General features: G+C 48.6%; 1 protein-coding gene and 1 long non-coding RNA gene across 2 annotated transcripts; one reads left to right on the forward strand and one right to left on the reverse strand.

Moving 5' to 3' along the window:
• Positions 1-6,701: 6,701 nt before the first annotated feature.
• LOC116978941 lies at positions 6,702-16,677 on the forward strand. The gene is made up of 3 exons (XR_004413600.1): positions 6,702-6,836; positions 8,433-8,434; positions 16,666-16,677. It is a non-coding gene; the product is annotated as an uncharacterized LOC116978941 (long non-coding RNA).
• LOC116978940 (protein CXorf40A-like) lies at positions 14,446-26,126 on the reverse strand. The gene is made up of 3 exons (XM_033030243.1): positions 25,862-26,126; positions 24,090-24,411; positions 14,446-14,797 (listed from the first exon to the last, which is right to left on the reverse strand). The coding sequence occupies exons 2-3, from the start codon at positions 24,340-24,342 to the stop codon at positions 14,589-14,591; spliced, it is 462 nt and encodes a 153-aa protein (XP_032886134.1). The 5' UTR covers positions 24,343-24,411; positions 25,862-26,126; the 3' UTR covers positions 14,446-14,588.
• Between the last annotated feature and the right edge of the window lie 397 nt (positions 26,127-26,523).

Consider the following 26,523-nt stretch of genomic DNA (forward strand, 5'->3'; position numbering starts at 1 on the left):
CTCAATGATCCGGACTGGGTGGACGCTCTGCCGTGGGTTTTGCTGGGGATTCGTACCGCATCCAAGGAGGACTTGGCCTCCTCCTCCGCCGAGTTGGTGTATGGGTCTCCGTTAACGGTGCCCGGGGAGTTCATCCCACCGGCACAGGGCCAGGTGGAGCAGCCTTCCGACGCTCTGCAACGTCTTTGGCAGACGGTGGGCAAGTTGGCGCCGGAGCCGACGTCTCGTCATGGGTCCTTCCGTCCGCACGTTCCCTCTGCTCTAGAGGACTGCCAGTTCGTCTTCCTGCGCAGGGATGCGCATCGGACACCCCTCCAGCGGCCGTACAAGGATCCCTTCCAAGTCCTAGAGCATGGCTCATCTACATTCGTCCTGGACATGGGGGGTCGGCATGAGACTGTTTCGGTTGCGCGGTTGAAGCCGGCGCATATTGACATTGATCAGCCGGTGCTGGTAGCGTGGCCCCGTAAGCGAGGGCGCCCTCCGCCTAGAGTACCTCCTCCACTGGCTACTCCATCCCCTGCACCTGTTGGTCAGTTGCCTGTTCCTGTGCCGGGCGTGGTATACACCTGGGCTGGTCGCCGCGTACGCCCTCCTGTCCGTTTCGTGCCTCGGGTTCTGGGGGGGGGGGCGGTTCATTGGGGTTAGGCCACTTCTTGGGTCATCCCCCTCGGCTATTGACGGACAGGGGCGATTGTCTGCCCATGGGGTTTCCCGGGTCCTGCTCGCGGGCGTTCAGTGTGTTTGCCATGTATCATTAAACAACTTCTGAACCTGCCTGGCGTCTGGCCTTTTCCTGACCTCATCCAGGCCACTACAATATAAAACTTTAAGAGGCATAGAGAGGGTAGACAGTCAGAACCTTTTCCCCAAGGTGGACACGTCCGATACTAGAGGGCAGAGCTATAAGGTGAGAGGGGGAAAGTTTAATGGAGATGTGCGGGGGAAGTATTTTACACAGATAACGGTGGGGGCCTGGAACACATTGCCAGAGATGGTGGTGGAGGCAGATACACTAGTGGCATCTAAGAGGATTTTAGATAGACACATGGAAATGTAGGGAATAGAGGGATAAAGATGATGTGCAGACAGGTATGATTAGTTTTCCTCTGGAATCATGTTCGGCACAGACATTATGGGCTGAAGGGCCTGTTACTGTGCTGTACTTTTCTGTGTTTTATGAGACAAAACAAAAACAAATCATGGAACAGAGCAGAGGATATGGAAATCTCTCCGCTCGCTTGCTCCACCCCACCAATGTACTTCCCATCTCTGGCCTGTGTCCACCCATCTGCCAAGCAAAACCCCCTCTCACCTGGATCTACCCATCACTTGCCCGGCTTTCTTCCATCCCACATTTAGACTTTACCCTTTAGAGATACAGCACGGAAACAGGCCCTTCAACCTACCGAGGCGCTGCCGACCAGCGATCACCCTTGTGCACACAGGGTCTTGGTGAGACCACACCTGGAGTATTGTGTACAGTTTTGGTCTCCTAATCTGAGGAAAGACATTCTTGCCATAGAGGGAGTACAGAGAAGGTTCACCAGACTGATTCCTGGGATGTCAGGACTTTCATATGAAGAAAGACTGGATAGACTCGGCTTGTACTCGCTAGAATTTAGAAGATTGAGGGGGGATCTTATAGAAACTTACAAAATTCTTAAGGGGTTGGACAGGCTAGATGCAGGAAGATTGTTCCCGATGTTGGGGAAGTCCAGAACAAGGGGTCACAGTTTAAGGATAAGGGGGAAATCTTTTAGGATCGAGATGAGGAAAACATTTTTTACACAGAGAGTGGTGAATCTCTGGAATTCTCTGCCACAGAAGGTAGTTGAGGCCAGTTCATTGGCTATATTTAAGAGGGAGTTAGATGTGGCCCTTGTGGCTAAAGGGATCAGGGGGTATGGAGAGAAGGCAGGTACAGGATACTGAGTTGGATGATCAGCCATGATCATATTGAATGACGGTGCAGGCTCGAAGGGCCAAATGGCCTACTCCTGCACCTATTTTCTAAGTTTCTATGCACCACACACTAAGGACAATTTACAACTTTTATTGAGGTCAATTGACCTAGAAACCTGTACATCTTTGGAGTGTGGGAGGAAACATGAACACCCAGAGAAAACCCACGTGGTCACAGGGAGAACGTACAAACTCGGTACAGATTGCACCTATAGTCGGAATTGAACCTGGGTCCCTGGCACTGTAAGGTAGCAACTCTGCCCCTGCGGCACTGTGCCAACCTCTCTTCCAATTTTCTCTCCCCCACTCACTCCAATCAGTCGGAAGGGTCCCAACATGAAACGTTGCCTATCCATATTCTCCAGAGATGCTGCCTGACCCGCTGAGTTTCTTTTGTGTCTTTTTTTGTAAACCAGCATTTGCAGTTCCTTATATCTATCAAAGGATAGAATGTTCATGGTCTACATCTGCAGTTCCTTGTGTTATTTTTAATTATATTTACAATTAAGGATGTTACATTAAATTAGCCTTTTCTGCCCATCCTGGGTGATAATTTCAGGTCATTTAACATGTCCTGTCTAAATAAACATTCACATCTCGTCTTTGGTTCTTTTTGCCATTGATTTTGAATCTGTAAGCTCTGGTAAGTGATGGAACTGCCAATGCATACACAATTCCTTAATTATCCTAAGCTGCTCAAAGGAAGGAATTCTATTTATCAAACCAGTCGCCCTGATGGAAAAATATCTCTCAAATTTTAGGTAAAATCTATAGGCATAATTAGAAATATCTATCTATCTATTATATATTAAAACTGTGTGTGTTTGTGGGTGCCAGATTCGGCCTTTGACTCCGTGGTCTGCCAGCACGCCGTCATGAAACTCCGTCATTTTTTCCATTCCGCAGCTCATTCACTTTTACATTCAATTTTGCACTCCTCAAAACATTTTTACTTTTTTATGTACCCATTTTTTAGTAAAATCCCCTCCCATTCACTCATTTTGTCGCCTTCTGCTGGCCAGCGACCATACCGGCTGATGACGCCCACCTCTGCTCCAAAAACGGCGACATTTTTCCCTGTCGCTGGTGCCCGGCTCGGCTCTGTCACGCTGCCTCAAGCCAAACATGGCACCTTCAACCGCTGCTTTTACAGCAGCGGGGGAACAGCCAGCGCGACAGAGCCGGCGTCTTTAAAGTGCCGAGGATGCGAGGCCTCACACTCTCTAACCAGCTGTAGTGGGGGCCAAACCCGGGGTTTGGGATGGGGCCGTGACCGGGGCCATAAAGAAGCCGCCCCATGCCCGCCAGCAGTTTCTCTGTCTCTGCCCTCGCTGTCTCTCCCCTCTCTCTCTCTCTCCCCCCTCCCTCTTTCTCTCCCCCTTCCTCTCACCTACCCCCCTGCCCTCCCCTAAACCCCCTTCCCCCCTCCGCTCCCTTCCTCTCACCTCCCCCCTCCCCCCTCCCCCTCCCCCTCCTTTCCCCCCTCCCCCTCCACACCCCTCCCCTCCACCCCCTCCCCCCTCTCCCTCCCTGTCGCCCCACATTCTCCCCCCCTTTTCTTCCCCCCACCTCTCCCCCCTCCCTTCCCCCCACATCTCCCCCTTCCTTCCTTCCCCCCACCTCTCCCCCTCCCTTCTCACCCCATCTCCCCCCTTCCCTTCCCCCTCTCTCTCTCTCCCCCCTCTCTCTCCCCCTCTCTCTCCCCCCTCTCCTCCCCCCCTCTCTCCATCCCCTCTCTCTCCCCCTCTCTCCTCCCCCCTCTCTCCTCCTCTCTCCCCCCCTCTCGTCTCCCCCCTCTCTCTCGCCCCTCTCTCTCACCTCCTCTCTCTCCCCCATCTCTCTCCCCCTCTCGGAAGCACTCTCTCTCCCCTCTCCTCTCCCCCTCCTCTCTCCCCTCTCTCTCCCCCTCTCTATCTCGCTCTCTCTCTCCCTCTCTCCCTCTCTCTCGCCCTCTCTCCCTCCTCTCTCCCGCTCGGTCTCTCCCTCCCGTTCCGCCTCTCTCTCTCTCCCTCTCCTCTCTGCGAGCTCGCTCTCACTCTCTCTCCTCCCCTCTCTTCTCTCTCTCCGCCTCGCGTCCCTCCCCTCTCTCCTCCTCCCCTCGCTCTCTCCTCCCCTCCTCTCGCTCCTCGCCTCTCTCTCTCTTCCGTCTCCTCTCCCCTCTCAGTCGCGGTCTCGGCAGCGTCCTGCCCAGTCCTCTCTCCTCCCGGCTCTCTTCCTCGCCCTCTCTCTCTGCCCCTCTCTGCTCCTCCCCTCTCGTCTCATCCCCTCTCCTCTCCTCCCTTCTTCTCTCCACTCCCCTCTCTCTCCTCCCCTCTCTCACCCCGCTCGTCCTCTCCACCCCCTCTCGTATCTCCCCCTCCTCTGCCTCTCTCCCCCCCCCTCTCTCCCCCCCCTCCCTCTCTCTCCCCCCCTCTCTCCTCCCCCCCGTCTCTCTCCCCCCCTCTCTCCCCCCCCTCCTCCCCCCCCTCTCTCCCCCCGCTCTCTCTCCCCCCCCCTTCTCCCTCTCCTCCCCCCCTCTCTACCCCCTCTCTCCCCCCCCTCTCCGTCCGTCTCCCCCCCCGCTCTCATCCCCCCTCTCTCTCTCCCCCCCTCTCTCCCCCTCCTCGCCTTCCTCTCCCCCCCTCTCTCTCCCCCCTCTCCTCCTCCCCCCCTCCTCTCGCCCCCTCTCTCTCCCCTCTCTCCCCTTCTCTCTCTCCCCCTCCCCCTCTCTCTAACCGCCCTCTGCTCTCTCCCTCCTCTCTCTCCTCCCTCTCTCTCCCCCCTCTCTCCCCCCCTCTCTCTCCTCCCCTCCTCTCCGGCTCCCCCATGCTTCCTCCTCTCCTCCTCCCTCTCTCGTCTCGCCCTCCTTCTCTTCCCCCCCTCTCTCTCCTCCCCTCTCTCTCCTCCCCTCTCTCTCCTCCCCTCTCTCTCCTCCCCTCTCTCTCCTCCAATCTCTCAACTGTCTGTCGGCCCGCAGGAGCATTGAGGGCATACGCAGCGTCTCGACGTCGTACGCAGCGTTTTGACGGCGTATGCCTAACACGTGGTGTTGCGCCATGACGTCAGGCCACCCCCCCTTGCAACCGCGCGTTGCAGGAACAGACCCAACGGGTCTGCACTTGGTCTAGTATACTATTAAAAGTCTTGGCTTTTATATCTGTCTGTCTGTGAGATCAATGAACTACGCCAAAACACCATAGTGCGAAAATATTTGCAGAATCTTACTCAGCTTTCTCCCGTGGTCGTTCCTATCAAGTTTCTTCACATTTGATGTTATATTTGACAAGAAGTTTTACATTTTTAAACTTAAAAACTCAAGATTTGGGAATAAAGGGGGAATCTACTCCAAAACGGTACACGGTAGTGCATACATTTTTGCATCACCTTACACACCTTTGTCTCGCGATCGTTCCAGTCAAGTTTCCTTCAGGTTTGATGTTATATTTCACAAGTTATTGATATTTAAACATTTCAAAATGCCAAATGTTCAGAATAACTGTTACTGTTCTATGAGAGGTTTCTGACAGTTGCAGGGATGATGTTACAATGGCATCTCACAGGGGGGGGGGGGGGGGAGAGAGGGAGAGGGAGGGAGAGAGAGGGTGGGAGGGAGAGAGGGGGGGGGGGGGGAGAGAGTTAGAGATAGAAAAACGTGGGGGCTATGGGTGAGTGGTGCAATATTGCGTTGAGGGACCAGGCCTCCCGTGGTCTAGTAACACTTAAATCTTTTCTTCTGGTGAATAAAATTCTCTCATTTTTCCACCATTCAGTTCTACTATCGTGAGTTACTCATGAACTGTTCCTGGGACGATTCAAGAGCAATCTGCTCCAATGGATTGGGATCAATCAGGCCGATTAGGGTGCTGGAAGATGTGTGAGGTGTGTTCGCAAACTGTTCCTAAAAAGCCCAGGTAAGGGTGCCGAGGAATACTCGCAGCCCAATAACCAACTAACGTCTAAACCAATGACCGTGTACTATTCAAAGGCAGCGCATCTCTGAGAGTGAGGTTGCAATCGCTCTGCTTCATTGTGGTGTGTTATGATGCGAATGTGTCCGTGGATGGGGAAGGGATAACAAGGCATGGACAACTTTAGACTTGGGTTCAGTCGAGCAACCAAGGTAGATGAGGCTAGTTTTCTTACACCTCCCAGGCAATGAATGTGACCTGTTGAAGTTGATTCATGGGTCAAGGTTTTACTAGCACTGATCCCCTATCGGATTCCTCTCTCCTGTTTGTGTCTCACCTTTTATTGAATTGATTGAAAGATGCAGCATGCCCTTCGGCCCATCAAGTCCACGCCAACCACTAATCACATTAGTTCTATGTTATCCCACGTCCTCACCCACTCCCTACGCACTAGGGGCAATTTACAGAAACCAATTAACCTACACCCTTCACGTCTATGCGATGTGGGAGGAGACAGGAGCACCCAGGGGAAACACACATGGTCACAGGGAGAACGTGCAAACTCCACGCAGACAGCACCCGAGGTCAGGATGAAATAGGGGTCTCTGGGGTTATGAGGCAGCAGCTCTACCACTGTGCCTTCCAGTAGCTTCATCTTTGGTGCTGAGAAAATGGAAAGCAGAATATCACATCTCCCCCGAATCATAGCTTGTGTCAGTACAAACAAGCCAACAAACAAAACAACGGTGTAGATTGGGAAGTGAAGCCTTGCTTTTGGTCAATGGGACCATACTTTCTGTCTGACGTAGCCGTGATCGTGGATTAATTTTGAGAAGCTCGTCAAAGGTGGCACAGTAGCGTAACGGATAGAGCCACTGCCCCACAGCGCCGGAAACCCAGGTTCGATCCTGCCCTCAGGGTACTGTCTGTGTGGAGTTTGCACGTTCTCACTGTGACTGCAAGGGTTTCCGCCGGGTGCCCCGGGTCCCAAAGACGTGCGGGGTTTGTAGGTTAATTGGCCCTCTGTAAATTGCCCGTGGTGTGTCGGGAATGGATGAGAAAGTGGGATAACACAGATCTAGTGTGAACGGGTGATCGGTGGTCAGCATGGACTTGGCGGGCTGAAGGGCCTGTTAACGTACCATATCTTTCTTTCAATCAATCAATCAATCAAGGATCAGCAGAATGTGCAAGGAATGTCTTTGTAGGAATGGATCATTGACCCATTCAGTTGGTATAGTGAAATACCTGGCATGCATCCCTGGCATTCTTCACTGGACAGGTGACTAATTCTCCCATTTACTCCCGCACAAGATAAGCCACCAACTTCCTTAAAAGATTTTCTGTTGCCATTTTCGCTGGGGAGGAGAAACACTTGTCAGATTTAACACAAGCAATGGAAACATAATGGATGGAGAGAATAACCTGTATAAATGCAGACACAAGGGACTGCAGAGGCAGGAATCCTGGGCAAAACACAAAGTGATGGAGTATCTCAGCCGATCAGGCGGCATCTGGGGAGGGAATGGACAGGCGAGGTTTTGGGTTGGTGCCCTTCCCCAGACTGATGGGTCCAGACCCGAAATATCACCTATCCATGTCCTCCAGAGATGCTGCCTGACCTGCTGAGTTACTCCACCATTTCATGTTTTCCATAAAAGCTCTGTGGGAACCGAATATTGTGGCCATGAATCTTTCTTCCATCAACATGGGTGTCCGTCCATTCTACTGTCCTCCAACCACTATTCCCTTAAGTCCTATCTCGCAGGACTTGCCGAGTTGCTTCCAGCTTCCTGCACTGCTAGAAGGAAGATTTTACACCTAGTTTCACCTTTTAAATGCACCACCTACACATTTCTCAATCGCAAGCCCAGACGATGGCACCCACTACGCATGTGGTAAATGTTTACCTCATTTTACGTAATCTTTTATGTAATTTTAAGGGTAGCCCGGTGGCGCAGCGGTAGAGTTGCTGCCTTACAGCGCCAGAGACCCGGGTTTGATCCTGACTATGTGTGCTGTCGTTACGGAGTTTGTACGTTCTCCCGGTGACCGCGTGGGTTTTCTCCGAGTGCTCCGGTTTCCACCCACACTCCAAAGATGTACAGGTTTGCAGGCTTGTAAATTGGCCCCAGCGTGTAGGATAGCGCTTGTGATCGCTGGTGGGTGCGGAGCCCTGTAGGCAGAAGGGCCTGTTTCTGCGCTGTATCTCTAAATCTAAACTTTAAAAGTCATTATCAATCACATCTCCTAGCAAACTGCACTCTCAAATCTCCTCTATAAAGACAGATTGTTTTAGTTCCACAATTCCTTAACACCTTAATCCTTTTCCTATTAGTAAAGCAAAAGTCCTCTGCCAGACGTTGGGCGCCTGAAATAAAAACAGCAAACGTTTGAAATATTCAGCAGCTCAGCCAGCATCGGTGGGGAGGGAATCAGAGTTAATGCTGCAGATTAACTGTGTTGAGGGCCTGTCCCACGAACATGCGACTGCATGCGGCAAGCGTGACCTAACGTGGTCGCTTGAGCCGTACGGCCTTGCGGGGCCGGTCCCACTTAAATCGCCGGAGCCGTATGGAGTTGTGCGGGGCTGGTCCCGACATCGCGCGGGGCTCCGAAAAACTGACACTGCCTGTCGGCCCGCAGCCGCATTGAGGCCGTATGCTGCGCCTCGACAGGTGTACGCAGTGTCTCGCCGCTGTACGCAGCGGCTTGACGGTGTATGCCTAGCGCGTGGCGTTGCGCGATGACGTCACCGCCCGGTGTGCCATTGCGTGATGACGTAACCGCCCAACGCCGTGCGACGTCCAAATTCAGTCGGCCCGCCTCCTGCCCAGCTGATTGGTGAGTATGATGTCGGGACCAGCTCCCCACAACTCCATACGCCTCCGCGGTTGGAAGTGGGACCGGCCCCGCGAGGCCGTACGCCTCAAGCCACCATGTTTGGTCGCGCTAGACGCATGCAATCGCATGCTGGTGGGACAGACCCTTTACACTTTTTGCTCTGTTGTTTCCTCTTGCATCCTGTCTGTTGATTGAGAAAAGTGGCCATCATCTAACAGAGAGATTCACAGACACATCTCCCCATTAATTGTTCACACAGGTCAAAGGATCACCTCTTTGCTGGGCGCTGGTTAAGTTAGCACTCAAAAACATGATACCATTGAATGTTTCCAGCAACAGGGGGAAAGTGCAGGGGCCAAGTCGACCTGATTCTTGGTTTTCAGCAGCTTCTTGCAGGCTGTTGGGGGAGCGATCACAGGGATCTCCGAACAAGAAACTGAAGTTGACTGGGAATATGCGGTTGCTGCAGGAAAGTGACTCTGAAGTAAATGATCGGCCACCATCTTGCTGAAAGGTGGAGCAGGCAAGGGCTTCCATTTCTTTGGTGCTTATGTTCTTGTCAAAGGTGGAGGTTTTGGAAGGAATTCAAGAGTGTTGGGTGTTTGGCCACTGACGTTACACGGCAGTCAGTGACAATGCTTGCTATTGAGGGAGTGCAACGTAGGTTTACAAGGTTAATTCCCAGGATGGCGGGACTGTCATATGCTGAGAGAATGGAGCATCTGGGCTTGTACACTCTGGAGTTTAGAAGGATGAGAGGGAATCTCATTGAAACATATAAGATTGTTAAGGGTTTGGACACGCTAGAGGCAGGAAACATGTTCCCGATGTTGGGGGAGTCCAGAACCAGGGGCCACAGTTTAAGAATAAGGAGTAAGCCATTTAGAACGGAGACGAGGAAACAGAGAGTGGTGAGTCTGTGGAATTCTCTGCCTCAGAGGGCGGTGGAGGCAGGTTCTCTAGATGCTTTCAAGAGAGAGCTAGATAGGGTTCTTAAAAATAGCGTAGTCAGGGGATATGGGTAGAAGGCAGGAACGGGGTAATGATTGGGGATGATCAGCCATGATCACATTGAATGGCGGTGCCTGCTCGAAGGGCCGAATGGCCTACTCCTGCACCTATTGACTATTGATGCGATTAACGTTGGGCTTGCTCACAGCTGGATTTAGCAGAGTGCCAACATCAGGGAGGTCTGGCGGAGGAGACAACAGATGGCAAGGGATAAGGATATGGTGGCATATGAAAAGATTAACCTATTGCTGTTGTAGAATTTAGCAATGCACGTGTTGGCTGTTGCGTTTCCTACTAAACACCAATTTATATGCATGACTGAAAACCTCTTTGGCACAGAATTTAAAGTGTGATATATGTTTGTCTGGGTTCCCCTGATCTCTTTGTCTTGGTGTGGAAACAAATGCTTCATTCAATTATTGATGCAAAAGCACTCAAGGGTTCTCTTAGATGGACACAAAATGCTGGAGTAACTCAGCGGGTCAGGCAGCGTCTCTGACGGAATGGAATAGATGATGATTTGGGTCGAGACCCTTCATCAGACTCAGGGTCAGATCAGATTCATTAAGTCTGATGAAAAGTCTCGAACCAAAACGTCACCTATTCCTTTTCTCCAGAGATGCTGCCTGACCCACTGAGTTACACCAACACTTTGTGTCTATCTTCGGTGTAAACCAGCATCTGCAGTCCCTTCCTACACAAGTCTTCCTTATTTATCCTTTTCCTTCCATGTGAGATACCTCTTTTATATATTACGCAGAATATAGTGAATGAAAGGGATGCAATGAGAGTGAATGGATCAGTGAACTCAGGCAGGTACCTGCAGGCAAATTAAGAATATTTGTATTAAGAATCCATATTACGAATGGTAAGTCCGAAGAAGGTTCTCGACCCGAAATGTCACCCATTCTTTCTCTCAATAGACAATAGGTGCAGGAGTAGGCCATTCGGCCCTTCGAGCCAGCACCGCCATTCAATGTGATCATGGCTGATCATCCCCAATCAGTACCCCGTTCCTGCCTTCTCCCCATTTCCCTCGACTCCGTTCTCCAGAGATGCTGCCTGTCCCGCTGAGTTACTCCAGCTTTTTGTGTCCATCTTCAGTTTAAACCAGCATCTGCAGTTCCTTCCAACACATTAAGAATATTCATGGTAGTTGGCGTTTCCTACACGCTGGGTAATGAACTGGAAGCCGTTTACGATCCTCTAAATTGCTGCAGAGGTTCGATGCGATGCGTGCGACAAATTTCATTTGGCTTTTCTCGTATCTACGGTAAGATCTTTATTACCTTCCCTCCAGCTTTATTTCCAGTTTTATTCATCGTTTATACTGCTGCAATGGCTTAGCCCAGGCCACAGCATCAACGCTTTCAATAACATTATCTCACATTCACTCCAATATACCACATTAAACTATTGCTTTCCTCCTCCCCCTTTCCTACTCCTTTGGCACCTTGTGTTCAGAAGTGTAATCTACCTTTGTAAAGATTCCCACCTCCTATTTAATAACCTTTCCTTTTGCTCCTTGTTTAATTGGGCATTAATTCCCTTCCATGCTCTCTGTCAGTGTGGAACAGGCTCGGTTATTCATGTTCCTCTTGTATTGTTAGTTCCTGTCTAAATGAAATGTCAGCTGGGGGTTACTGATCTCTTTAATTAGCCGTGTTTCTTATTGGAAACAAATCCTTCGTTCTTCAATCAGTGATTTATGCAAATACACTTGCGTTTGTCCATTTCTATTAGCAGGCAGCCTTGTATTGATTTGAATCACCTGCTTTAATGTCGCCTCCCTTATCAAATTGAGTGATTGTGTAAGGCCTTATCATGCAAAGAGCATTAATAATCGGTCGGAGCCCACTAAAGCTTCATCTCCAGAAACAGTCGCCTGGAGATTTGAGGACGTTAGCGATTTTACTGTTTTAATTCTGTTTCAGGAGCGTTGGAGTGCAAGGCGATTCACCAATGTAGTAGAGCATATAACATATCTGCGGCGCTGAGCTTAAATCCACACGCCCCTCTGTGATCCTTACCCTTCGGTAAAGTCAAAATTATGGGTTTGGATTGTTATTACAGCAATCCAGTTGCGGGTTTGATTAAAGATAGACATAAAGTGCTGGAGTAACTCAGCGGGTCAGGCAGCATCTCTGGAGAAAAAGGATGGGTGACGTTTCGGATCGGAACCCTTCTTCAGACGGGCAAAGTCTGTACGAAGGGCTCTGACCCGAAACGTCACCGATTCTTTTTTCTCCAGAGATGCTGCCTGACCCGCTGAGTTACTCCAGCACTTTATGTCTATCTTTGGTATAAACCAGCATCTGCAGCGTTTTGTTTTTACAATGGGTTTGATTTGTTTTTTTTAGAGCAATCTAGTTCGTTTCACTTCCTGGACCTTTGCCATTCACTGAAAGAGGGCCATTGAACAACAAAGCACAGAAGCAGGCCCTTCGGCCCATCTCATCCATGCCAACCAAGCTTGGCCCATATCCCTCCCTCCAACCTTTCCTATCCATGCAGCAGTCTAAGCAACTTTTATATGTCGTGATTGTATCCGCCTCTACCACTTCCTCTGGCCCAATGTCTTAACCATATATTTATCCAGTCCACCACCTTGCCAGGTAGAGAATTATAAATCTGAAGTATTTGGTTCTGTTGGCATCTGCTTCAAGCTTGTAACGGCTGTTTTTGCCCATTAGGCCCAGATCCCATCTAAACATATCAGGATTTGAAACGCCTACCTACAATAGCATCTCTGTTAGAAAAAATATTTTTCCCAAGTCACCTGAAGACACTGCAGATGTTGAAATCTTGAGCAATAAGCAGAGTCTTTCCGCAACTCCTTGCTTCACCCATCCCTTCCCAACCAAACCACCCCCTCCCCAGGAACTTTCCCCAGCAACCGCAGGAGATGCAACACCTATACCTCCTCCCTCCACTCCGTCCAGGGACCCTGACAGCCCTTTCAGGTGAGGCAGAGTTTCACCTCCTCCAACTTCATCTGCTGTAACCGCTGTTCCAGGTGTGGTCTCCTGTATATTGGCGAGACCAAGCCCAGTCGAACACTTGCGCTCGATCCACCTTGACCTATGCGATCTCCCGGTTACCAAACACTTTAACTCCCCTTCCCAATCCCACACTGACCTTTCTGCCTGGGCCTCCTCCACTGTCAGAGTGAGACCACACGCAAATTGGAGGAACATCACCTCATATTTCGCTTGGGAGGCTTACAACCCAGTGGTATGAACATTGACTTCTCTAATTTCAAGTAACTCCTGCATTCCCTCTCTCCCCTCCTCCCCCTCCCTCCCCCACCCTAGACATCCTACTAGTTCCACTGTTCACATACCTGAATCCCTTCATTATCACCTCTCCCCCAGCCAACAATGGGCCATTATGGGCTCTACTCTTCCTTGGTCATCTGTTGCCAGTCCTGATCTGTTCTGCCCTTTTCCTACCTCCTCTTCCCACCTATCTACTTTCGGTATGAAGAAGGGTTCCGACCCGAACGTCACTTACTCCTTCTCTTCGAGAGATACTGCCTGAGCCGCTGAGTTACTCCAGCAGGTGGATACAGGTGAAGGTGCAGATGGGTGGAGCAAGTGACCAAGGCTGGAGGTGAAGAGGAGACAAAGGGGTATCAAGTTAAAGAAAGGAGTGAAATGCAAAGCCAGAAGGTAGGGGGGGGGGGGGGTTGAGTGGAAGGGGGGAAGGGGGAAGATGTGAAATCAGAGGGAAATATTGTACGGCTATGGGAGATGAGTGCACAGAGGAGGGGAGTGGAGCAGAGTGACTGGGGAGGTGGAGATGGTGGGAGAAATGAGTGCGCACTAGGGTGGGGGTGAGGGCAGTGGATGAGGCAAGTCTCTGCATCTCCATGTACCTAGGGTTCCTGATACCCAGTACCGTTCATGCATCCTGGCTAACCCGTGGTCACACGATACACAGGGGGACAGAACAAAGTGTTTTATTGGCATATGCTCTGCAGTTGAGATTACATTCTCTGCTTGTGTTTATAGAACCAGAATAGGATATATTATATTGGATGCCTTGCTAACGAATCCTGCATTTTCAAAGACTTGCTTACAAACATTCCCAGGTGTCCTTGCTTTTGAGTCTCCTTTTAAATGGAGACAATTACCATACACTGGCAGATCATTGCCCTATGAGCTGCTGAAGCTGTTTAAGGTCCTGAACGCCTAATTTTATGAATACATTTGAATTTAAAAAAAAAGTTTATAATCCTTTTGTAAAATTAAAAATTCCCAAAATTGTGAAAGTCTAGTTTTTAAACTCTTAGCAGGTGCCAGTACAGTATTCTGACGCATTCCGCCACAAATAATACCATTCACGCTGCCTCGGCAAGGCCACCAGCATAATCAAGGGCGAGTCTCACCCCCCCCCGGTCACTCCCTCTTCTCCCCTCTCCCATCACACAAGAGGTTGAGAAGTGCGGAAACGCACACCTCCAGATTCAGGAAGTTTTGTCCCAGCTATTATCGGGCAACTGAACCATCCTATCACCAACCAGAGAGTGGTCCTGACCTACTATCTACCGCATTGGAGACCCTTGGACTATCCTTATTCGGATTTTACTGGACTTTATCTTGCTCTAAACGTTATTCCCTTGATCCTGTATACTGTTGACGGCGTGATTGTAATTATGTATAGTCTTTTGGCTGTTTGGACAGCACGCAACATAAAAGATTTTCACTGTACCTCGGTATAAGCGACAATAATAAACTGGACTCTAAACTCTGTAATGCACTGACAATATTAAACCAAACACTAATAACCAGTAACTCAGCGCAGGATGTTGACATGTTTCTCCCCCCCCCCCCCCCCACACCACATCTCAGTCGAGATGCCACTTGCTGCCAGAGATGGTCAGGGGATCAGTTCATCAGGGATGTCCACCATCCACACATCCTTGTGTCCTTTGGCTGGTATTGGTTCCCGCAGCCACCTTGGATTGGACAAGTTGGTGAGAAACTTCTGCTCCAGCCCACGCAGAATAGCTCTTTTCTCCAGCTCCTTCACTTCCTCCGGGTCAGCACCACTGGGGCATTGCCAGGTATCGCCAACATCAACTAATCCTGGAGCATAAACACACATAGTTGAATGTTGATTTCTCCAACTACATTCCCTCCCTCTCCATCCCTCCCCCACCCAAGTCGCACCAGCTTCTCGTTCACACCCAACAAGCAGCTAACAATGGCCTGTTTCCTGTATCATCGTCACTTTTTTTGCATATCTTTCATTCATCGTTCTATATCTCTCTACATCATCGTCTATATCTCTCGTTTCCCTTTCCCGTGACGTTGAGTCTGAAGAAGGGTCTCGACCCGAAAGGTCACCCATTCCTTCTCTCCGGAGATGCTGCCTGTCCCGCTGAGTTACTCTAGCTTTTTGTGTCTATCTTCGGTTAAACCAGCATCTGCAGTTCCTTCCTACACATAGCAGAGTTATGAATGATGCTCTGCACAATAGCAAAGGCAGTCTTTCCTGTTCATCACTCTACAGAACCAGTGAGCTGCCACGAAATCTAGACGCAAGGAACTGTAGATGCTGGTTTTCAAAATCAGACACAAAGTTTTCTGGAGTAACTCAGCGGGTCAGACAGCATCTCTGGAGGATGTGTATAGGAGAAGTTTCAGGTTGGGACCCTCTTCAGACTGATTATATGGAAGGGAGAAAGGTGGGACCGGGACATAGCCAGGCAAATGATAGGTGGATACAGGCGAGGGGGGGTGTGAATGGCAGATGGGTGGTCAAAGGACAGACATGGACGAAGGCAAAATAGTGTGAGATATGGAGAGAAAATGCACAAATATCTAAGTCAATGCTCTCTTGACTTTGCTCTGTAATGCGGAGAGAGACTGCACTGCTGGAGGTATTGTCTCTCACTGAAAGAGGATCCTATCTATTTGTGGACAACATGGATAAGGCACTGTTTCAGGTCAAGACCTTTCTTCAGACCCAACGCAAAAGTGTGGGGTGCAATTTAATACATTGAAATCAATGGAGTGAAGGTCAAGCCAAAGTGCTGGAGTAACTCCGCAGGTCAGGAAGCATCTCTGGAGCACAAGGATAGGCACCGTTCAGGTTCAGAACCAACCCCAAAGGTCACCTATCCATGTACTCCAGAGACGCTGCCTGAACCGCAGAGTTACTCCAGCACTTTTGTATCTTGGTTTGTACACCAGCACCTGCAGTTCCTTGTTTGTACTCCTGCCTGTTTCTCTCGGGCTGTGATAAATGATGTCCTGCTGGGTCCCAATGGTCAGGTTCACTGGCTTTACCTGCTGTGATTTGAGTGACGTTTTCAAAATGTTTTTATGTATAAGAATGAGATAGCATCTTGACCTGTTTACAGAAAACCCTAGTTGTATTTGGTACTGGAACAACTGAGTCAATTACTGAGTAGGCTTTTAGAATACAGATAATCCTCCAACATTTTTGCCACCTCCAATGGGATAGAAACATAGAAACATAGAAAGTAGGTGCGAGAGTAGACCACCAGGTCCGTCGAGCCCGCACCGCCATTCGCTCATGGCTGAACACTAAACAGACACACTTACCCACAAACAGTAGACACAAGACACAGAACACAAGACACTACCCTCCCCTTTATACCGCTATCACCCCTCTCCACCCCAAGAACCTCGTGATCTCCTGGGGGAGGCAAAAAAACGGATAAAAACCCAGGTCCAATTCGGGAAAAAAATCCGGGAAATTCCTCTCCGACCCCAATCCAGGCGATCGACACTTGTCCAGGAGATCACTCAGGTCTTACTATACTAACCATACCTAGGTCCATATCCCTGCCCTCTCCCCGTAGCCCCTTATCCCCTTGGCAGCTAAAAAACCATCTATTTTAGACTTAAATATATTTAACGTTTCTGCTTCCACTGCTCCCTGGGGCAGTGAATTCCATAAATTAACCACCCTCTGGGTGAAGAAGTTCTTCCTCATCTCAGTTTTAAAAGAGCCCCCCCTTATTCTGCAACTATGTCCCCTAGTTCTAGTTTCCCCGATCATTGGGAACATCCTCGGTGCATCCACCCGATCAAGGCCCCTCACGATCTTATATGTTTCAATGAGATCGCCTCTCATTCTTCTAAACTCCAAAGAGTAGAGTTCCAGCCTACTTAACCTTTCCTCATATGTCAATCCCCTCATTGCAGGAATTAATCTTGTAAACCTTCGCTGCACTGCCTCCAGGGCTAGTACATCCTTTCTTAAGTATGGAACCCCAGAACTGTACACAGTATTCCAAATGTGGTCTCACTAATACTGTGTACAGCTGCAGCAAGACCTCCGTGTTTTTATACTCAATCCCCCTAGCAATAAAGGCCAAAACTCCATTGGCCTTCCTGATTGCTTGCTGCACCTGCATACTAACTTTTAGTGATTCATGTACTAATACCCCTAGATCCCTTTGCGTTGCATTACAACGCAGCTCCTCCTCATTTAGAAAATAACTTGCCCTATCATTTTTTTTCCCAAAGTGAATGACTTCACATTTATTAGTATTAAATTTCATCTGCCAAGTTGTTGCCCACTCACCTAGCTTATCTATATCCTTTTGCAGACTCTTCCTATCCTCCTCATCCCCTACTTTTCCTCCCATTTTTGTATCGTCCGCAAATTTTGATATATTACACTTGGTTCCCTCCTCCAAATCATTTATATAAATTGTGAACAACTGGGGTCCCAGCACCGACCCTTGCGGAACCCCGCTAGTTACCGGTTGCCATCCCGAGTATGAACCATTTATCCCCACTCTCTGCTTCCTATTTGTTAGCCAATCCTCTACCCATGCTAATATATTACCCCCAATCCCATAATTTTTTATTTTTAGCAATAGTCTCTTATGTGGCACCTTGTCAAAGCCTTTTGGAAGTCCAAGTATACCACATCCACCGGTTCCCCTTTATCCACCCGGGTTGTTACTTCCTCAAAGAATTCGAGCAGATTCGTTAAACAGGACTTCCCCTTCACAAAACCATGCTGGTTCTGTCCGATGAAGTCATGTTTATCCAAGTGCCCCGTTAGTGTTTCTTTAATAATTGTCTCTAACATTTTACCCACCACCGATGTTAGACTAACCGGTCTATAGTTACCCGCCTTCTGTTTACTTCCTTTTTTAAATATAGGTGTTACATTGGCCATTTTCCAATCCACTGGGACCGTTCCTGCCTCCAGGGACTTTTGGAAAATTATCACCAATGCATCCACAATCCCCACTGCTATCTCCCTCAAGACCCTTGGATGTAATCCATCAGGCCCAGGGGATTTATCCTCCTTCAGTCGCATTAATTTCCCTAATACCACCTCCTTGGTGATCTTAATAGTATTTAGCTCCTCCATTCCTACCGCCCCCTGTTTATCCAGCGTTGGAATATTTTTTGTGTCTTCTATGGTGAAGACTGATACAAAATACTCGTTTAATGCCTTTGCCATTTCCATGTTCCCCACCAACAACTCTCCAGTCTCACCCTCCAATGGACCAACGTTCACCTTAGCCACCCTTTTTCTTTTTATATAGCTATAAAAACTCTTACTATTAGTTTTTATGTTGTTCGCTAAATTCCTTTCATAGTCTATTTTCCCCGTCTTAATTAATTTCTTAGTTATTTTTTGCTGACCTTTAAATGCTTCCCAATCCTCTACCCTCCCACTATCTCTGGCTACCTTATATGCCCTTGCCTTCAGCCGAATACTATCCTTTATAGTTTTACTGAGCCATGGCTGACTGTTCTTACCCTTACCCCTTTTTTTCTTCATAGGAATAAATTTTTCTTGAAGGTTATACAGTAGATCCTTAAACGTACACCACTGCTCATGTACCGTCTTATTCTTGAGTCTGCTATCCCAGTCAACTTTGATCAGCTCAGTCCTCATACCTTCATAATCCCCCTTATTTAGACTAAGCACCCTAGCCTGAGTTTCAACCTGCTCCCCTTCTATTTGAATATGGAATTCGACCATATTGTGGTCACTTGTTCCCAACGAGTCCCTAACTATGACATTTTTAATTAATCCTGCTTCATTACACAGGACCAGATCCAAGATTGCCTCCCCCCTTGTCGGTTCTGTGACATACTGTTCTAGGAACCCGTCTCTAATACATTCTATAAACTCTTCCTCTAGTCTACCCTGCCCAGTTTGGTTTGCCCAATTAATATGAAAATTGAAGTCCCCCATGATTACAGCAGTTCCCTTTTTACATGCGTCAAATATTTGCAGATTTATGTTCTGACTAACAGCGTCACAGCTATTTGGAGGTCTATAAATTACACCCACTAGTGTTTTTTTCCCCTTGTTATTCTCTATCTGTACCCAAGCTGTTTCACTATCCTGATCCTTCAACGCAGTATCCTTCCTCTCTATTGCCGTTATTCCCTCCCTTATTAAAAGGGCCACCCCTCCTCCCTTTCTTTCCTGTCTATCTTTTCTAATTGTCGAGTACCCCTCTATATTTAACTCCCAGTCCTGATCCCCTTGCAGCCATGTCTCCGTAATGGCCACGATATCATAACTATATATACTTAATTGCACCGTTAATTCATTTATCACACCACTGGCCACATCTTCCCATCTCCTCCCCTTTCTGCTTTCCGCAGAGACCGTAACTCCTTGGTCAATTCGTCCCTTCCCACTCTAACCACCCCCTCCCCTTGTACTTTCCCTTGCAACCGCAGGAAATGCTACACTTGTCGCTTTACCTCCCTCCTTGACTCCATCCAAGGACCTAATCACTTTCCAGGTGAGGCAGAGGTTCACCTGCACCTATCTACAACCTCATCTATTGCATCCGCTGCTCTAGGTGTCAGCTGCGCTACATTGGTGAGACCAAGCGTAGGCTTGGCGATCGCTTTGCCCAACACCTCCGCTCGAATCGCAGTAACCAACCTGATCTCCCGGTGGCTCAGCACTTCAACTCCCCCTCCCATTCCGAATCTGACCTTTCTGTCCTGGGCCTCCTCGATGGCCAGAGTGAGGACCACTGTAAATTGGAGGAGCAGCACCTCATATTTTGCTTGGGTAGTTTACACCCCAGCGGTATGAACATTGACTTCTCCAATTTCAGGTAGTCCTTGCTTTTTCCTTCTTTCCCCCTCCCCTTCCCATCTCTCCCACAGCCCACTGGCTCCGCCTCTTCCTTTCTTCTTCCCGCCCCCACCACCCCCACATCAGCCTGAAGAAGGGTCTCGACCCGAAAGGTCGCCTATTCCTTCGTTCCATCGATGCTGCCTCACCTGCTGGAGTTTCTCCAGCATTTTTGTCCACCTTAGGCTTTTAGAATGGTCTTTTTTACTTTTGATGGCATTTATTTACATTTAAAACTCAATTGTGAAGATGTGCCTTTTATCTGTCAGTGAACATTGAGCCAGATAAATGGGCCAATATCCTATTGCTGTTTATTGGAGTTTGGGCAGTACATCATACAATAAATAATGATTGTAAAATGTTTTCCGATAATCTAAGATCACACAAGGTAATTCAAACTTCAAATTTAATAAAATAAAAACTTATGAGAACATAGATAGGGTAGACAGTTAAAACTTATTTCCCCCAGGAAGGATGTATCAAATACTAGACATAGTTTAGTTTAGAGATACAGCGCCAACACAGGCTGTTCGGCCCACTGAATCCGTGCTGACCAGCGATCCCCGTATACTAGCACTATCCTGCACACACTAGGGACAATTTACAATTTTTATCGAAGCCATTTAACCTACAAACCTGTATGTCTTTGGAATGTGGGAGTTAACCGGAGCACCCAGAAAAAACCCACGCAGTCACAGGGAGAACGTACAAACTCCGTACAGACAGCACCCGTAGTCAGGATCGAACCGAGCTCCCTGGCGATGTAAAGGGCCTGTCCCACGAGCATGCGACTCCATGCGGCAAGCGCGACCTAACGTGGTCGCTTGAGCCGTACGGCCTCGCGGGGCCGGTCCCACTTCGATCGCCGGAGCCGTATGGAGTTGTGCGGGGCTGGTCCCGACATCGCGTGGGGCTCCGAAAAACTGACCGTGTTCAAAAATTCCGCGCGGCAACGGCCTGCCGGCCCACAGCCACCTCGACGTCGTATGCACCGCCTCGACGGACGTGCGCAGCGTCTCGACGCCGTACACAAAGTCTTGACGCCGTACGTCACGCGCGAACTTCCCGCGGACTTCGCTCGAACTTCACGTCACTCACTCGACCTCCGTGCGGCCCCCGCTTCCGGTTTGGTCGCGTTTGCCGCATGCAGGTCGCATGCTCGTGGGACAGGCCCTTTAGGCAGCAACTCTATCTCTGCACCACCGTGCTCCCCCTAAATAGCTTTAAGCTAAGAGGGACAAAGTTTAAAGGAGATGTGTGGGGACAGTTTTATCCGGTCCCTGGTCTGTTTTAAACCTGAAAATGGTGGAACTACTCAGTAGACAAAGCAGCATCTGTGGAGAGGGAAACAGAATCATCGGTTCAGGTTGATGCCCTGTCTTCAGGACAGGGAAAAGTGAGAATTAAAACGAGTTTAAATGTGGAGGGAGCGGAAGGAGAGGCACAGAAGACCAAATGGGAGGTCTGCCATAGAATGGAGACCAGGAGAAGCTAAATGACGTGCGGGTGTAGTGAGGGCAAAACTGGCTGAAGGCCAATGAATAGCAAAGGCTATGTCTGAGGAAGGTATGAATACGATGGATGGATTACATCTGAAATATCAGAAGAGAAGAATAACTGAATGCTGAAAAATTAGATAAAAAGCTGAAACTATTAGGACGGCACGGTGGGGCAGCAGTAGAGTTGCTTGCAGCGCCGGAGACCCGGGTTCAATCCTGGCTGCAGGTGCTGTCTGTGCAGAGTTTGTACATTCTCCCCATGACCGCGTGGCTTTTATCCGAGATCTTCGGTTTCCTCCCACACTCCAAAGACGTCCAGGCTTGTAGGTTAATCGGCTACATATAAATGTAAATTGTCCCTAGTGTGTGCAGGATAGTGTTAATGTGTGGGGGTCGCAGGTCAGTGAGGACTCGGTGTTTCCGTGCTGTATCTCTAAACTAAACTGAAATTTGTGGATATATTATGTAAGAAAGAACTGCAGATGCTAGTTTAAACCGAAGATAGACACAATAAGCTGGAGTAGTAACTCAGCGGGATTCGTTGTTGAGTCCAGAACATTGCATCATTCACAATCAGAGTTTGGAGAGCTGTCCCTTGCACTAACCTTGAGATAATTCAAGATGATTCCTTCTTATTATCTACTCTTTAGCACCTGTGTGTGAAAATTGGTAGTTGCATCTTCAATGGCAAAACTACTTTTTGTGACAAAATGATTTGCGATGTCTTACAGTTGTGAAAGGTGCTACAATGTATAAATGCCAAGCTTTCTCTTCAACCGGTGACAAATCATATATGAATGGTAACTGCAGATCATGAAGTAAAAATAACTGACAACATGAGAAGCAGTTGAGAAAATGAGCAAATGACAGCGGTTGTTAAATTGTATTGAAACTTTGATCGTACTTATCAACTCACGTCACAGAGTAATGGAGTTATACAGCCTGGAAACAGGCCCTTTGGCCTAACTTTCCCCACCGACCAACATGTCCCATCTGCACTAGTCTCACCTGCCTGAGTTTGGCCCTTATCCCTCAAAACCGGCACAGTGGCTCGGCGGTAAACTTGCTGCCTCACAGCACCGGAGTCACGGGTTCAATCCTGACCATGGGTGCTGTCTGTACGGAGTTTGTACGTTCCCCCCGCGACCTGCGTGGGTTTTCCCGGCCAGCTCTGGTTTCCTCCCACACTCCAAAGACGTACAGGTTTGTAGGTTAATTGGCTTCGGTAAAATTGTGAATTGTCCCTAGTGTGTATCGGATACTGCTAGTGTGCTGGGGATCGCTGGTTGGTGCAGACTCGGTGGGCCAAAGGGCTTGTTTCCATGCTGTACCTCTGAACTAAACTAAACCTGTCCTATCCATATATCTGTCCACATGTTTCTGAAACAATGTGATAGTACCAGACTCAACTACCTCCTCCGGCAGCTCGTTCCATACACCCATCACCTTTTGTGTGAAAAAGTTGCCCCTCCGGTCCCTATCTTTCCCCCTCACCTTTAAACCCATGTCCTCTGGTTCTTGATTCCCCTATTCTGGGCAAGAGACTCTGTGCGTTTACCTGATCTATTCCTCTCATGATTTTGTACACCTCTATAAGATCTCCCCTCATCCTCCTGTGGTGAGGTCTCACTTTAATTGAAGCCACAGGCTGCTTGGTGTTTATGTTGAGTGATACAACTGGTTGTGTGTACTTCTTTACCATCTCCTTGGACCTTGGCCAGAGGGCCAGTGCAAAAGATTACTAAGAGCCCAATACAATAAAAGATATTGTAATTATTATTATTATTATTATTATTATTATTATTATTATTATTATTATTATTATTATTATTATTAGAGACTGCTGCATAATTCCTGGGTTTTTAAATGTGTCTCAAATAAATACTAAAAATGACTCAAACAAAAAACAAACTTCTGGAGGAACTCTGCGGGGCAAGCAGTGTCTCTGGGGGAAGAGAAGTTTAGACTCCCTGAAACGTTGTCTGTCCATCTCTCTCTCTTCACAGCTGCTGCCTGGCTCACTGAGTTCCTCCAGCAGTTTGTTTTTTTTGCTCAAGATTTTCGATAGCACATGGATCTGTGGGGAACAGAGGGATATGGATCTTGAGCAGGCAGATGAGATTAGTTCATGTTCAGCGCAGACATTGTGGGCCAAAGGGCCTGTTCTGGTGATGTTCTGTCCTATCTTCTATTCTGGTATCTAACGTCATGCAACACGGAAACAGGCCCTTCAGCCCAACTCGTCCATGCAAACCAAGATGCCTCATCTAAGCTAATCCCATTTGCCTCTGTATCTGTCCAAGTGTCTTAAATGCTGTTATAGTACCTGTCTACCTTCTCTGGCAACTTGTTCCATATACTGGGGGTGTCAGAGGTTATGGGGAGAAGGCAGGAGAATGGGGTCAGGACGGAGAGATAGATCAGCCATGATAGAATGGCAGAGCAGACTTGATGGGCCGAATGGTCTAATTCTGCTCCCATCACTTATGAACTTATACCCACCACCATCTGAGTGAAAATGTAGCTTTTAAATCTTTCCCCTCTCACCTTAAACCTGTCCTGCGGTACTTGATTCCTCTCCGCTGGGTAACAGGTAGTGCATTCATCACATCTATTTCCCTCATGATTTTGTACACCTCTATAAGATCAACCCTCATCCTCCTGCACTCCAAGGAACAGTCGCAGCCTGCCAAACCTCTCTGCTCAGGTCCTCGAGTCCTGGCAACATCCTCGCCTCTTGTGGCTAGAATTATAAATGAACCCCCTTCCTTACCGACAATTGCTCCTCTGCCGAACCGCTCCCCCTCCTGCACCAGCGTCTGTATCTGGTGCGGGGTCATCCCCACTGTGTGAGTGAGGATGTCTTTCCAATCCGAGCCTTCCCAGTCCTTGTAAGCGACGTGGATAGCCAGGGTGCAGTGGTGCAGCTCTGCCAGCAGAGGCCTCCAGCGAGTCTCCACCGTCTTCACGCTGTTGAGGATGAGACCAGCGTAGGGCTGGCGGAAGGAGAGGCAGCCCACCCTCATTGGAGCCCGTTAACCCCTCCCCTCCCAGAACAAGGGGGTGGCTCGAGCAAACCTACTTCCGATCCGAGTCTGCAAACAAAAAGATATGGAATTTAGTTTAGTTCCGCGATACAACATGGAATCAGGCCCTTCGGCCCACCAAGCCCACACTGACCAGCAATCACCCGTTCACACTAGTTCCATGTTATCCCACTTTCTCATCCACTCCCGACACACTAGGGGCACTTTTACAGAGGGCCACTTAACCTACAAACCTGCACTTCATAGGGATGTGGGAGCAAACCGGAGCAACCCGGAGGAAACCCACGCAGTCACAGGGAGAACGTGCAAACTCCACACAGACAGTGCCCGAGGTATGGGTGGAACCTGGGGCTCTAGTGCTGTTAGGCAGCAACTCTACCACCTGCTCCACGACTAATGCCTGTTGATACATTTTTGAAATCTCAAATAGGGAGAGGGCATGTGCAATAAATGGTAGGGCGTGAAGGAATATTGATGTCCAAGCTCATAGTTCACTGAAAGTGGCAACATTGGTAGGGTAGTGAAGAAGGCTAATGACATGTGTAGGAAGGAACTGCAGATGCTGGTTTAAACCGAAGACAGACACAAAAGGCTGGTGTAACTCAGCGGGACAGGCAGCATCTGTGGAGAGAAGTAATGGGTGATGTTTCAGGTCGAGACCCTTGTTCAGTCTGTACATGGATAGGACAGGTTCAGTCTGAAGAAGGGTCCGAAAAACATCGGCCATTCCTTCTCTCCAGAGATGCTGCCTGTCCCGCTGAGTTACTCCAGCTTTTTGTGTCTATCTAAGGCTTATGACATTGCTTGTCTTCATCAGTCGGTGAATAGAATATAAAAATTGGGATGTAAAGGGCCTGTCCCACTTGAGCGTCATTTACGTGACACGCAGGTGGCGCACGACCACGCGTCACTGCCTACGTCACCACGCACCGTGCGCGCGCAACACGTGCGTCGTGCCACGTAAATGATGTCGCATAAATGACATGCAAATGACGTCCAAGTTGGACAGGCCCTTTATGTTGCTATGTTACAAAACATTGGTTGGATTGCACTTGGAAAATTGTGTGCAGTTCCGATCACATTATTGTAAGGACGTATTTGTATTGGAGGCAGTATCGAGGAGATTCACGAGGATGTTTAGTTTATTATCGTCACGTGTACTGAGGTACAGTGACAAGCTTTTGTCTGCATGCTTTCCAGTTAGAGAAAAGACTATACATGAATACAATCAAACCATCCATACTGCACAGTGTACAACATTCAGTGCAAGATATAACATTGAAGTCCTGTAAAGAAAGATAGTTCCGTCTCCAATGAGGTAGATGGGAGGTCAGGACCACTCCCTAGCAAAGAAAAGCACAGCAACAACCATACACTTCAAATCCATAAAGTTTAACACACTTGCAGCATTGCCCACTAAATACAATTACGATTAAATCACATTCATAATACAATAAGAAAAGGATTTAATACAGTTTTGCAGCTGTAAAATGCTCACCCACTACACAAGAAGGGGGGGATCGTGGTGAAACACCATGTGCAGTCCACAAATACATTAAGTTAAGACCATTGACAACAGGAATGTAAAGTGAAAAAGAAAAATCTTTAGAGTAGTTCCTGGCTGCTCTTTCTCAAGGTACACGGGTTTGGGTGCACAGAGACCTGCTCTGAACAGCAGAACCTCAGTCCAACGCTGCGCTGAACATTAATACACAATCTATACTCTCTCTCCCTCTCCCTCCCTCTCTCTCTCCCTCCCTCGCTCTCTCCCTCCCTCTCTCTCCCTCTCTCTCCCTCTCTCTCCCTCTCTCTCCCTCTCTCTCCCTCTCTCTCCCTCTCTCTCCCTCTCTCTCCCTCTCTCTCCCTCTCTCGCTCTTTATTTTTCCCTCTCTCTCACTCTCCCCCACACACACACATACGCTTAGCACAACTGCAGCCTGTAAACTTGAACAGGAAGTGCCAGCCCAAATGAATCCAACATGCTAACATCAATGGTTTGACCTTCACAGGCTGAACCAATCAAGAACATGAATGTTCCTAGATTAATGTCAAGTAAAACAATATTTAGGCCACTGGTTCCCTCGTCTCTGCTGCCCCATGCCTGAATTGGTCTGTTTTTGATCTGGGCAGGTCTCGAGAATTTAAAAACAGCAGATGTAA

Source organism: Amblyraja radiata, chromosome 12 (assembly GCF_010909765.2).
Source record: "Amblyraja radiata isolate CabotCenter1 chromosome 12, sAmbRad1.1.pri, whole genome shotgun sequence".
NCBI classification, from domain to species: domain Eukaryota; kingdom Metazoa; phylum Chordata; class Chondrichthyes; order Rajiformes; family Rajidae; genus Amblyraja; species Amblyraja radiata.